This window comes from Sphaerodactylus townsendi, linkage group LG05 (genome assembly GCF_021028975.2).
Source record: "Sphaerodactylus townsendi isolate TG3544 linkage group LG05, MPM_Stown_v2.3, whole genome shotgun sequence".
NCBI classification, from domain to species: Eukaryota; Metazoa; Chordata; class Lepidosauria; order Squamata; family Sphaerodactylidae; genus Sphaerodactylus; species Sphaerodactylus townsendi.
In genome coordinates, this window is record NC_059429.1 from 110,466,550 (window position 1) to 110,481,413 (window position 14,864).

Sequence of the window (14,864 nt, forward strand, 5' to 3'; positions counted from 1 at the left end):
AACCTCCAACTCACTGAGGCCTCTGAGGAACAGAAAGCTAGGAAAGAGCCATATGAGCAAAAATATGAAGGCTGGGTGGAACACTGGAAGGATTCCAAGGATTTTTCCCCCAAATTTTTCTGTTGGGAAAAAAATGGAAAATTGAAGGCAACATTGAAAAAAACCCTGTGTGAAATATTTTCCTTTTTGAGTGACCAAAAACCTTGTCTTACAAAACATTTCCCCCATTCCAAATGTTTGCCATGAAAAAAAGAAGGGAGATAAAGACTTTTTGTGGTTTAAATGTAAATAATTTTGCAACAATTAATATGCTATTGCATGATAATGTAATATGCTATTACATGATAATGCATTACAGAGTTTTCCACATTACAGTGTTCACTTCAATATCCAAACATATGAATAGTCCTACTTATTCTAAATCTATGAGAGAGTTTCTGTCTAAATAATACTTTATTTTGTTTACCAGGGAAGGTTTTTTCCCCCATTTCCAACTTATTTTCCCCTTTGCTTCTCAGATGTCAAAAATTAAATATAAATCTGCTGTGGCTGCATATAGTGAAAGTTGCAAATCTTTCTCACGTACTGGGTATACTAGTTTCTTATAGAAAACAAAGATCTATATTTTTAAATACGTAAATAACTCAATTTTATATGCTTACAAATGACAGGTTTCATGTTGTTCAATTGCTAAAAGAAATGTACGTTTAATAGGTGGCAAGAGCTTTTGTACTTTATAGGATTCAAATTGCATTCTACTTTAATACACTCAAGACACAGGGACGGTCTAATGTAACAGAACTGCCACATGCTGCTGCTTCCCAATATTCAACAACAGTTATATACACAAATCTATAACATGTGAGATACGTGTGCAAATGCAGGACTGCCTTGCAAAGAAATGTACACTCAGGTGGCCAGGAAGAGAGGCAGCAAAGAGAGCCTAGTATAGACCTTAAAAGCTGTCATAATCTGTGGCAACCAAGAAGGAATACCTTCTTAGTGTGAATTTTCACACCTCCGGTCATTCAAAAAAATCAAACGAGTGGCTAGAAAGACATCCTCAACATGTGCACAAAGGACCATCTCTACCTGTATCAACAAATAGGCCAAATATGCTTCTTGGAACAACTGAAACTTCTTGTTATTATGCTCAAAGCTGTTAGCTATCTGGGCTTTTTCTGTTATTCCTCCAGGACTATAGTACTGCCTTTCCGAGAAAGGGAGGAAGGTTCCAGCCTTGTCAATCTTCTCCTATGGAGATGTGAGGACCATTTTTTTTTCAGAAAACATTTTCCCAGTTTGCCAAGCAAACCTCTTTGCAGATACAATTTCTGACTGAGATGGCATTTTAATTGTTTTAAAATGTTTTGGGGCAGCTTGTTACAAACTGTCGGAGTCTCAAAAAATGAAAGGTATGATAAAAATAATATAATAAGGTTAATTCAACACATCTCACAACAAAGTGTCAAGCATTACGATTCTGAAACTGCACCATACCGTTTTATTTCGCAGTCGAATGATATCTGACACAGATCCGGCACCACAATATTCCATGACTATCCAGAGGTCCGTGTTTTTAAAGTAGCTGCCATAATATTTGACTACATGGGGACTAAAGGAAATTAAAGAATATGTCACTGAACTGATTAAATAGTTAACATGTTTTACACATAGAATACCAAGAAAATGCAAGCCAACAATCTTATTAGGAACCCCAGCTTAGCATAAGATACAGGTTCCATTAACAGGGCAAACCCCAAAACAAGAAATCCTTTGTATTGTCGAAGGCTTTCACGGCTGGAATCACTGGGGAGCTGCGTGGTTTCCAGGCTGTATGGCCGTGTTCTAGCAGCATTCTCTCCTGATGTTTCGCCATCTCTGAAGATGCCAGCCACAGATGCAGGCGAGATTAACTGAGGTTAACTGGCATTACCCTGCTTTCTGCCCCCCCCCCCCCCCCGGCACCACCACCTGAAGAAAGCTACAGAATCACAGCAGACTGGATGTTTGCTACAACAGCACATTTCAAGTGAGATTTTAAACCAAGGAAAATCAGTCAAGCCGGTTCACAGACAGTGTCTTAAAACTGAAAACCTTCCTCCCCCCCGCTAAAATAGGGGCTGTGTATATGAACGAGACTAGTTTTGTAAATATAATTCAAGAGGGTGATGTTTTTATTTTTAATTTTTCTCATTACAATACTTTTCTTCTTGGACAGCCTTTTTATGTAAGCTATCTTAGGAACCCTTTTTAGGTATCAAAGGCAAAGTTGGTTTTAAGACAGAAAGCAGTGTTGGCTCATAATTTATGAGTGCAGGCAACCTTGCATGAAAGCTAAATAGAGGCGGGTGAAAGGGAGGAAGATTGGAAAGAAAACTCTTTCAGTGTACCCACCTATCACATTGCTGCATTATGGATATCTCTTTAATAATCTCCTGTAAATCTGACTCGACAGGAACTTGCTTAATAGCAACAACTTGACCAGTTTCTTTGTGGATAGCTTTGAATACACTGCCATAGGACCTGTAGTAAAAATACAGAACACCATAAAAGAGCAACACAGCATGTCAGATGATTTGGTTTATATGTCAGAATGCATCACACACTGAAGAACTCAATACTGCTCAAAGGACTCCTGTAATTATTTCCCAAGTTCCATGTATGCCAAACAGTCAACTAACAATCTTATACCGCAAATCAAGAGATAAAGATACAATTGATCCAGCTTAAAAGATACAATAAATTGTTATCCTAAACTGATTTTTAAAAATACTGTATCTACACACACAGGTTGCAGTAGGTCTGTGTCCCATCTCTGCTAAACAATGTTAATTCGCACATCCGACAGTTACAGACAGCGTCAAAGAATGTCATATAAACCAATTACTATAGTTTCCACGCTAGAGTATATCCGGCACATACAATGTGGCTTTTTAACTGCCCGCAACCCTGGCCCCATGCTTGACAAGGGCTTTCAGTACTGGCTATGGAAGAAGATAAGATCCACAAGAATACAGGATTTTCTCTCACCTCCTACGCCCTGTGGAGCCAGGAGGTTCAGTTAAAACTAAGAACTAGACCAGCCATTCTCAACCAGGGTACCGTGGTACCCTGGGGTGCCGTGAGCATGTCCCAGGGGTACTGCGGCAACACTACTGCCCCCCCCCCCCGCATTTTGTGGTGTTTCCCACCGGCGCCAGCAAGGACATGGAGCTGGCCCATGGGGCAGGGCCTGCCACAAGGTCAGCAGCCACCCCCCCCCCCCAGTGCTTCCCTTCACCCTGAGAGGGGAAGGTGGGGGGTGTAGCAAGCAGGGGCAATGGGAGGGGAAGGTGGAGGGTGGCGGCAGGGGTACTGTGAGATATGAAGAGTGAGGTCAAGGGTACTCTGACCTCGAAAAGGTTGGGAAACACTGAACTAGACGCTACTTGTACATTTATGATGAGCAATGCCCGAGAGAGGATTTTTAAAAAACTGACATTACCTCCAAAAGAACAAAAATCGTCTATAGTAGCATTAATTTTTTTTAAAAAATTACACATAGATATGAAAAACTATGTTTCTTAAGACAACAGTGAATATAATACCAGTGGCGTACCTGCCCAAGGACAAAGGGCAACCCCAAATGCCTTCACGAAGAGGCCAAGGCAGCAGGAAGTCCTTCTGCCTTGTCGTCTTCAGGCTCCTTCGTGGGAGTGGTGACGTGGGCAGGGCCAAGGGAACCCAAAGACGACAAGGCAGTGGCAGCGCCTTGCTCCCCTCCCGGCCAGCTTCTGCCCTTCCCAGGCCCCAGGGAGAACAGGAACCAGTCTCCAGGGACCCGCGGGGGAGCACTACCCCTCCTGCCCCCTTACCCCCAGCAAACCAGCACCTGCCCTCCTCAGAACCTAGGGAGAGAAGCCACTGCCAGCCTCCAGAGATGTCTTTTCAAAAGCATGGAGGCGGGGGGGACAGGGCCCCAACCCCAAGAGGGGGTGGGGCGTGCCCGGAGAAGGCTTGTCTCCAGGCGCCATTTCCCCCCCTAAACCTCTGTATAATACTCTAGCTTTGGATGCACAACCATTGCTGCTATTCCAATAACCCTAGATATCAGTAAAGATCTGAAAACTGGGAAGTGCTGCTTAAATCCCATAGAAACAGAAAAACGTCTCGGAGTACAAACTACACCTCCAAAAAAAGTTCATAAGGCTTATGGAGATAATGCATCCTGATAGCAGGTGGTTTAATCAAAGTAATTATACCCCCTCATCTTCCTGGCAAGCATGATGGGGAGATCTTCAGATTTGCCCCATTTTTCTTGAATTAAAAAAACAAGAGTAGAGGAGATATGAGTAGACACGGTTTGCAGTAGAGGAGATATGAGTAGACATGTCAAACACATCCGTCTCAGTCAGATACTCTGTTTTTGTGGTCCCTGTGGTTAGTTCTAAGAAGTCTGAGTCAATCCCAAAAGACAAAAAGACTATTATTGTAAAAGGGGCAGTCTATAGCAACTAGAGCAGGGGTATCCAGCTCTGGCACTTCAGATGTTCATGGACCACAATTCACATCAGCCCCTGCCTCCTGTAATTTGCTTTCTTTCATGGCATTATCAGAGAAATGAAGGCCCAGAGCAAAAGAAAACCTTGCAACACACAACCCATCTCTCACCTCTTGAAGACTTTTCCTTTCCTGGCCAGCCCCCATAGCCTCTTTGCTAATGCTTTTCCTGCTTCCTTCTCGCTTGCCCACCCACCACTAAACCTACCTTATCTGCTACCCTTTATTCAGCTTTCTCGCCTTCCTTCCACCTGGCACCCTCTTCTTGGGGAAACCATGGCCAAGTTGCACAGTGCCTGCTGAGCCATGCCCAGTTGTATACTGGGGAACCTGAAAGGACTTGCACTTTCCACTGTATCCCCACCCGCACTATTTTCTCTTTCCTTCCTCCTGGCAGCCTCCATATCCTCAGCTTTCCGGGGTTCCTTCTCTCCTACCTTTTCTCTGCCACCCAATGTTCAGTTATATTTATTATTTACTTAATTTTTATCCCATCTTTCTCCACAACTGGGACCCAATCCTCTTCTTCCTCCATTTTGTCTTCACAACAACCCTGTGAGGTAGGTTAGTATGAAAGTGTATAACTGGGACAATGTCACACAATAAGCTTCCACAGCAGGCTGGAGAGTCAAATTCCGATCCTAGACTGGAACTTTAACTACTATACCATACTGGCTTTCAAACAGGGGCTGCTGTTGAAAGCCATCAAGAGCTGGTCACAGATGAATCAAGCAAGTTGCATGGTTGCAGGTTGCCTGGTGGTTGCTGCAATGAGTCCTTCCTCATAGGCCACAGCAATGAAACATATTGGTTTCTTAAAGCTACAGGTGCTAATTTTATAATTTGGGGGTATTTTAACTCCATTTTTTTTAAAGATTCCAGATTTTTCTGCAACCTTGGGAGCATTTACCAGGTTTGGAGGATGATCTGTCTTGTCTGTCCATGGCCCCAAGCCACAGATGGGGCTACATGGAACATCAGATAAATTAATGAGAATACATTAGCCAAGTTCAAAATTATGCATTCTATGTTGTTAAACACTTAAAAGCATATTAGGTGTGATAGGGAAGTATGTCATGTATTCAATCTCCCCCTCCCCCAAAAAAGTTTCTGAACCCCTCCAAACTGTTTTTCTTCAAAAGCTTCAAAATGTCCAAGAATTTATATCTATAGGCATTATATGAAGATTTTATGCAACAATTCAAGTTTTTATTAATCTTCAGAACTGTCTGATGTTGAGTGTGTTGCTCAAGTTGTATAAAGTTGCTTTATACAAATCAATTAGTTTCTGTAAGAGGCAGCCACTCTAAGTGTTCAGTACATGACTTAAGAGGATGGGAGTGAGAGGCTTGATATTCTTCATATCATACACTTACCCTTCTCCAAGCTTCTCTAGAACATCAAACACTTCTTCTGGTTGCTTTGTTAAACTATCTTCATCTAACTTCCGTAACTGCCTGTGAACGAAGAAAAAAAAATCTATATAATACAGATCAGTCTATGAAAAACAATAGTTACCTACTGCAGCAGGTTCATCAGCTTTATCAGTGAAACCATGAACTGTTAATTCAGTGAAGGCTACAAGCAACAAACCTAGTACTAGGTAATGTTATTAGGTAATAACACACACCCTACCTGCATTAGAGATTAGCATGCACCAGTAACAAAAGACATCCCAGATTCTCATGGTGAAAAACAAAAGGAGACAGATTCTGTCATTGCTGTTAAATTTACTGGTACAGATAGACCTCAAGAATATAGCTCCCCAAGCACTAATGTTCATTGTTCAGACACAAGGGGTCCTTGTGACCAGTTGCTAGAGAAAATGGCCACATTGGCCCAAGAACAAAGAATGAAGGCCAATCTTTTCAGCAGTTGTGCCTGTCCTGCCACACAGTAGCCAATGTTCAGTCCAAGGTCTGCACAGATAGTCCTTACTGACAAATGTCAAACAAGGGTAACATCATAGAATAGAATAGAATAGAATCTTTATTGGCCAAGTGTGATTGGACACACAAGGAATTTGTCTCCGGTGCATATGCTCTCAGTGTACATAAAAGAAAATACATTTGTCAAGAATCATAAGGTACAGCACTTAATGATTGTCATATAGGTCTAGTAAGCAATCAGGAAACAATCAATAGTAATAAAAACATAAAATGTAAAATCATAAAATAAAATGAAATGTCAGCACAGGCTATAGTCATACAGTCATAATTGGGAGGAGATGGGTAATAGGAATGATGAAAAAAGTAGTGCAGTAATTATATAATAAATATATAATAAATAGTTTGACATTATCGAGGGAATTATTTGTTTAACAGAGTGATGGCATTCGGGAAAAAACTGTTCTTATGTCTAGTTGTCTTGGTGTGCAGTGCTCTGTAGCGACGTTTAGAGGGTAAGAGTTGAAACAGTTTATGTCCAGGATGCGAGGGGTCAGTAAATATTTTCACAGCCCTTTTTTTGACCCGTGCAGTATACAGGTCCTCAATGGAAGGCAGGTTAGCAGCAATTGTTTTTTCTGCAGTTCTGATTATTCTCTGAAGTCTGTGTCGATCTTGTTGGGTTGCAGAACCAAACCACACAGTTATAGAGGTGCAGATGACAGACTCAATGATTCCTCTGTAGAACTGTATCAGCAGCTCCTTGGGCAGTTTGAGCTTCCTGAGTTGGCGCAGAAAGAACATTCTTTGTTGTGCTTTTTTTGATGACATTTTTGATATTAGGTGACCATTTTAGGTCATGAGATATGATGGAGCCTAGAAATTTAAAGGTCTCTACTGTTGATACTGTGTTGTCTAGTATTGTGAGAGGAGGTAGGATGGGAGGGTTTCTCCTGAAATCTACCACCATTTCTGCGGTTTTAAGTGTGTTCAGTTCTAGATTGTTCCAGTGGCACCACGAGGCTAGTTGGTCAACCTCCCGTCTGTATGCGGTTTCATCGTTGTCTCGAATGAGACCAATCACTGTTGTATCATCTGCAAATTTCAGTATTTTAACAGATGGATCATTTGAGATGCAGTCATTGGTATACAGAGAGAAGAGAAGTGGTGAAAGTACACAGCCTTGGGGCCCCTGTGCTCATTTTACAGGTGTCTGATGTAATTTTTCCTAGCTTCACCTGCTGTTTCCTATCTGTTAGGAAGCTTGTGATCCACTTACAAATATGCTCAGGTACTGCTAGCTGATTTAGTTTGGTTAGAAGAATGTCCGGTCTGATAGTATTGAATGCTGAACTAAAGTCAACAAAGAGGACCCTTGCATAGGTCTTTGGCGATTCAAGATGCTGTAGGATATAGTGCAAAGCCATATTAATAGCATCATCTGTCGATCTATTTGCTCGGTATGCAAATTGCAAGGGGTCCAACAGTGGATCCGTGATGGTTTTCAAATGGTACATCACTAGCCTTTCAAAAGTTTTCATAACTACAGATGTTAGAGCAACTGGTCTGTAGTCGTTCAGTTCCTTGATGGAAGGCTTCTTCGGCACTGGGACGATAGTGGAGTGTTTGAAGCAGGAAGGAACATAGCACATCTCTAGTGATTTGTTAAATGAGAATCATCAACATGAATATAGGAGTCAAGGTGAGAATGAAGGAGACAAGGAACACACACAGGCATGGCTAGAGCAGCAGCAAGCAGACTTGTTGCTTCCACACAGCCACCTGTTTCCCAGCCTTTTTTTATTAACAGGACACTACCCAGAAGCTGGAGATCTGCTGCACCTGGCTGACACGTCAGCCCTGCTTCTGCAAATGCTCCACTTTGCTGTTGAGGCTGAGACAGGGAGGGCTGCCAAATGAACACTTCGCAGGCTGCTACAGCACCTTCTCCTGGATTGCTCACGGGGCTTGGGAGTTGTACAGGGAGAGCAAGCCGGGCTCCCTGCAGCCAGCCTGGTGCTGGAAAGCAGAGGAGGTTCTAAGCTGGTCCCTGGCTGAGGCTCAGGGTCTGAGCCCACAGTCTCTGCATTGCTTTCCTGTTATGGCCCTCGATCTGACCCCAGAGGGGCCTTCTCCTCCTGTGGCTCCACTACTGCTAGCTGGGACTGAAGCACCCTGCTACCATCTGGTTCCTCATCGGAAGAGTCCTCCAAATCTCTGGGCTCAGCTAAGCCTGGCTGACCCATGACAATGCCACAGCGTGGAGTATGGAGGAGAACCAAACTAATGATTTAAGAAATCTTACGTTCTCCTCTCCAGAGCCCTGCTCCAGCAGGCTGACCAAATAAGCTTGTGGGAAACGCAATGCATATGTAGACACAGCAAAGATGTGGGATTGGCGGGAGGGGAGAACTCTGGGCTCCTTCGAAGCTTTAACATTAGCGCTTTGAGGTGGCTTCGTGTCTGTTTTCCTTTAACTGAGGTGGGGGAGGTAGCAGCACAAGAGAAGACAACAAGTGTAGGTCTGACTGTGCTTTTGCCCGACCTTCATGTCATTTGTTCCAATTCAGGAGTGCCAGAAAGACTAACTGCTTTTGCCACTTCCTGGCATAAACAACGTGGGCTTCCTATGCATTAAAGCACAATTCAAGAGTCAGCAATTGCATGTTTTAAAGCCTGCGGTTATTATCACCACTGTTAAAATATATCAAGGACTCTGTGTGGATGTCTGCAACTCAGTGTCAGCTAAATTTACTAGATGTTAAAGTATTAGATCCCAAAGATGGATTTTTTACTTTACATGCATAAGTAGTAGAGCCAGAGTCTTCAATGTAGGTTTTTGAACTCCTTACTTTTTCTCCCTGTTCTGTTCAGAATACAGAAAGATAACAGAGGAATTAACAGCATGTCTGAAATGAGGAACTATTATTAAGACTCAAACCCAGGAAATGGTGAAAGACAAAAACTGGAAGAGATAAGAATTAGAACCACAGAACTTATTCTTGTTTGAAACAAGTGTGCATGGAGGTTTAGGATACCGTTCACAGAGCATTATGTCTCAAATATATTTCCCTGAAAGTAGAGCTTACTATTTTAAAATAGTAGTTTTTACAAAATGAAATTAGTTCACCAGGGTGTCTGTATCTACTCCAAACTCAGTGGGGTTAAGGGGACAGACAGAAAGTGTAGCATACCTGAGGAACAGTATCATAACAGTGATGAAGTTAACAGATCTATGTTTAAGTTGAAATGGGCCTCAGGGGAAACACAGGAAGGAAGAGCAAGTCTGCGTGTCTATCTTTAGTTTTACTTCCACTGATCTACATCCTACAGTGTTTTCAGTAACACAATTTCTTTCAGCTGTCCGGATAGTAATGACAGCTTTTCTGATCAGTATTGCTGCCCAAAGCTAGCAAAGACTACACTGACAGTTTAAGTTAACTGTTCAATCAAGGAAAAGTCAGTGATTTACAAGTTGTAATTTCAATTTTAATTATGGCCTTTCCTCACATGTGTTTTACTTTGTACCCAGCCCACTAATTGAACTTTTTCCCATGGAGTACCATAATCCCCACCCTTTGTTTGGTGCTGGAAATGTTTAACACCTTTTACTTCATAATTAAAAAAATACTTTTACTACAATGTTTATCACTGAAATGTTTCTAAGATAGTTTCCCTTACAGTGTGATCCTACTGATATGATCTTTCTCTTCCACCAAAAAGCCTGGCCATTATCCACGCCCCCTGCGCAGTCATTTGACCTCCTCTTTTGCATTTGGTTTACCATTTTTGGATCCCCCACCTCACTCCTTTCTCCCTCTCCTAAATTATTGCATTTTGTGCATTTTCTTCTCTTTTTAAAAAGGAAGTATTTTCTAATCAACAAATCAGTGAAGCATCACTAGAGTGCATGTATGGGAATTTTTTTTTAATTATGCCTGCTGGAAAACCATGTTCAGAGGAGGGTAGTGTGGACGTACCTCAGGGGAAATGATGGCATTGAAAACAGCTTCAATTTGGGGTTAAGTGCAGTATGCAGAAAAGTTCAATGTTAGAAAGCCAAAGCTGAGCGTTGGCAAAGTTGCTTCTCATTTCCAATATCCTTGATTAATCAAAGAGCTCCTTACATGCTTCTGAGTTTCCCACTGCCTTCCTTCATGTCATGACTCCAGAATTCCTTGGAGGTCTCCCGTCCAAATACTTAGCACAGTCAACTTACTTAGGCTCATTCCACACATGCAGAATAATGCACTTTCAAACTGCTTTCAGTGCTCTTTGAAGCTGTGCGGAATAGCAAAAGACTGCAAACAGTTGTGAAAGTGGTTTGAAAACGCATTATTTTGCATGTGCGGAAGGGGCCTTAGTTTCTGAGATCTAACAAGATCATGGAACTAGCCTGGAACTATCCAGATCAGGACCACAGAACATAAACAAATGTAAATACCTATTTTTATCTTATTTATGCTATTTAAGGTCCATCTTTCTCACTGAGACACATGACAAATTGACTTACAATGCACATCAACGCAACATGAGGCACCTAATAAACAGTGTAACAGGACAAGGATTACAGAAATCAGATGTATTAACGAACATCAGCAAGTGCAGACCAATGCTTTGCACTTCAAGGCTGCTAATACTTTCTGAACACTCAGAGAAATTTCCATCTATGTGACAGTTGCACATGATCACCTGCACTTGGCTGTACACAATCTGACAAAGAAGTTGATTTCACAGATATGCAACATAAAATAAGACTTTTGTAATCACTGGTACAAAGTCATAGTATTGCATACTCCGCGTGATGCACAGTGACTGCTACCAGAATAATACACCATTCTGAAAACTATTTCAGAACTTCAAGGGTCAACTTTCTGAAATGTCCTGGAAAGTAAGCAGGTGGGAAGAAATAGTAAAAATAAATTAGATTTTCCAGTGATGTCTTCCAGGTATCAGGGGTTCTATCTTCTACATCCTTTTCCCAGTGCAACAAGGAGCTTCTCAGAAGGAAAATTCCAGGAGGAATTTTTGCCCCAGAGTAGTCAGGGAAGTTTGCAGGATTTTTTTCTCTCTACAGCACAACACACATTTTCAAAGCACAAGCCCAGAACTAACTATAACCACTTCAGTAAATGTACCCTCTGCCCACTTTTGATTACTCCTGTTAATCTGAACTTCGTTTAGTTAGTAGCTGCTCTTCAATTACTGATTTTCAGGGTCTTAAGCTTAGTGCAAGATTATACACAATGAACAGTAGAAAATCCTCAGTTTTGCTGAGCATGCTGGACCACTTCCGCACTCATGGGGCTACAGCTAAGGCTCAGCAAGGGTTTAATGAGTCTGGCCAAGTACAACCCTAGTCTTGTCCTACCCGCTTTTGCCAGCATACCAACACATACAGGTTGTGAGTTTCATGGTTTTGGGGCCACAAAGAATATCTACTCCTGGTTAGTGGTAAGTTACTCACTAGTTGCCTTTTGGTATTCATGATTCTTAATAGGAGTAGCTCTGATGGATCCCATCAAGGATTCATTTTCCTGTTCCCTACAATAGCCAGCCAAATGCACCCAAAGACTGACAATCCAAAGCAAACCTGTTTCCTCTCAAGCAAATGACATTCCAAGATATTAAGCTGATAAGAACAGACACATAGGACATGAACTCTTCCTAATTCCAAAGGGCTGCTGTGTTGGCTGCTGCAAGATTAAACTGGAGCCGAGCACCACCACAAGGACTAAAAAAAATTATTCCAGAGCCAGTTCATAAAAGTTTATACTGGAATAAGTTGCCAACTTTTAAGGAGCCATTACTGGTGTCTTCCTAGTTGCTGACCATACAATTATGATTAATTTTATGACTCCCATTTTACACTGTCTAAAATTATGGCCGTTACTACATCCAGGGGTAGGAAGCTCCACAAGTGAAACATACACTGTGCAAAAGGCAGCTTTATTTTATTAGTCATCGCTATTTCACTACACTTTTACACTGAGCAGAAATGCATTGTTTTAAAGTATGCTACAAGCTTCCAAGACTCTTCCCACCCTCCCACCCACCGCATTTCCAACCCAGGGTCCCCCTCACCGGCGCGGGTGGCGCATTTGCACCGTCTCCATCGCGAGGGCGCCAAAGCAGTTGCAGCAGCCCGGCGAGAAAAGCGGGTCAAGGGCGGCGGCAACAGCAGCGCAGGCACCGCTCAGTCCACGCTCACGGCCACTCCATCTTCGATTCTGCCCGCTCCGGCTGAGGCTCTTTTCCCCCCGCCTCCCGCACTTCCGCTTCCCGCCCACACACATATAGGAACCAATGGAAGGGCAGAGAGAAGAGCCGCCGCTTTTGATGAGCGTGTCGACATCACCGGCTCTTTTTGGGCTCTCTGCACCAGTGACAGCAACTTGGGGATCAGCGCATGCGCGCGTCTTGCCGGCTAAGTCGCGGCTTTAATTTGCATGCTTAGTAGGGCGGGGTGGGAAGAGTGGCGGAGGGTGTGTCATATGGAGGTAGTCATGTGTAGGCTGAGGCCTAGCTCACTTCAGCTCCTGCAGTGACTCCTTGAGTTTTGAACATCTCCCATGTGGAAAAAAACCCTGCAAATAGAAAATAAGTGTAGAAAGGTGGCAGAATCTTTCTCCGTTTGTTACTTTACTATTTGTGTGCAGGCTGTGTGTGTACTAATGCAAAGGAGTAGTGAAAACTGGCACCTGCCAGCAGCAGACTGTCACTTCAATCTACTGCATGTGTGAACCAAGCCTTATTTAGCAGGCATTTAACTACAGAATGTAGTGATAAAGTCCAGAGGTGCCATGAGTGGCCTGTACTGTTTGTTATTTATTTTATTTCATTTATACCTCACTTTTCTGCCCAATGGGGACCCAAAGTGGCTTACAACATTCTTTGCTTGTCCATTTTACCGTCACAACAACCCTGTGAAGTAAGTTAGGCGAAGAGTCTGTGACTGGCCCAAAATTACCCAGCAAGCTTCTGTGACAGTATTGGGAAACTGAACATGGGTCTCCCATATCACAGTCATACACTTTAGAACTACACAATTACATCACACTGTCTACGCTGTTTCAAGTTAGAGGTGGAATTGCTACTTCCGAATTATTCTAATACCAAAAATTTAAAGGGGGTGGGGGTGGATGCCTACATAGCAGGCAGGTGGTCATTATCCAGCTCTTTGCTTTGCTAATTTATGGCTTACACACAGCTTATGTTTTAAGAAAAAAAAAGGCCTCAGTAAAGTAAAATGAGGTTGAATCTTGTTGTGGTAGAACAGACTTCTGATGAGGTTCTGCTCTTGTGAACATGATTTCTAATAAAAACACTCCTTTTAACTTAAAAAAAGAAAAACTAGAATACAATGGATAAGCAGGAATCTGTCCAATCCTCTGAAGATGCCAGCCACAAATGCAGGTGAAACATCAGGAGAAAATACTACTGGAACACAGCCGTACAACTCGGAAAACCCACAACATCCTAGTGATTCTGGCCATGAAAGCCTTTGACAATACAGTCTGTCCAATGTTACCTTAAAAACTTTTAAAAAAATATTACAGCATAAGCTTTTATGATCATTCACAGCAGGAAGGTGAATCATGCTAATGAATGTTTACTTAAGTTAATCCTGTAAAGTGAACTCAGACTGGCAAATAAATTTTGTTAGTCTTTAAGGTGCCTCTGGATTCCTGTTTTATTTTATTTCTCCAGACTAATGGATAAAGGTCACGACCCAACCTACTAACCACTGTACTGGTTTTCTAATTTTCTATAGGGCAAATAAATAGAAGCCCATTGATGCTTTGGAAGACTAACAACATTTTATTTCAGCCTCATTTCTCACGGGCTAGAATCCATTTACTCAGATTCATTGAGTGGATCCTCACTGTGCAGTCATGTCATGCGGGAAGTAGTGTGAAAAGGAGCTACATAACACATCTGAAGAAAGAGGTCTCTGCCTCACCAAAGGTTATACTTGGGCCCCTTCTGCACATGCAGAATAATGCACTTTCAAATCACTTTCACAATTTATTGTCCAAGGCTTTCATGGCCAGATTCAACTAGCCCATGGCCAGACAGCCTAGAAAACCCGCAACAGCCACTTTCACAATTTATTGTCGAAGGCTTTCACGGCCGGAATCACTTGGGTGCTGTGTGGTTTCCGGGCTGTATGGCCGTGTTCTAGCAGCATTCTCTCCTGATGTTTCGCCTGCATCTGTGGCTGGCATCTTCAGAGGATCAGATCCTCTGAAGATGCCAGCCACAGATGCAGGCGAAACGTCAGGAGAGAATGCTGCTAGAACACGGCCATACAACCCGGAAACCACACAGCACCCAAACTTTCACAATTGTTTGCAAGTGGATTTTGCTATTCCGCACAGTAAAATCCAGCTGCAAAGTACACTGAAAGTGGATTGAAAGTGCATTATTCTGCAT

The 14,864-nt window shown here is 42.5% G+C and overlaps 1 protein-coding gene across 1 annotated transcript in view; it reads right to left on the minus strand.

The window, feature by feature from the left end:
• The window catches only part of STK4 (serine/threonine kinase 4), an 83,806-nt gene extending 71,119 nt beyond the window's left edge, over positions 1 to 12,687 (minus strand). The window contains exons 1-4 of the mRNA XM_048497605.1: positions 12,513 to 12,687; positions 5,919 to 5,999; positions 2,398 to 2,526; positions 1,501 to 1,615 (exon numbers count right to left, since the gene is read on the minus strand). Coding sequence (XP_048353562.1) covers positions 1,501 to 1,615; positions 2,398 to 2,526; positions 5,919 to 5,999; positions 12,513 to 12,544 — 357 coding nt within the window. The 5' untranslated portion in view covers positions 12,545 to 12,687. The remainder of the gene's footprint in view (positions 1 to 1,500; positions 1,616 to 2,397; positions 2,527 to 5,918; positions 6,000 to 12,512) is intronic.
• Between the last annotated feature and the right edge of the window lie 2,177 nt (positions 12,688 to 14,864).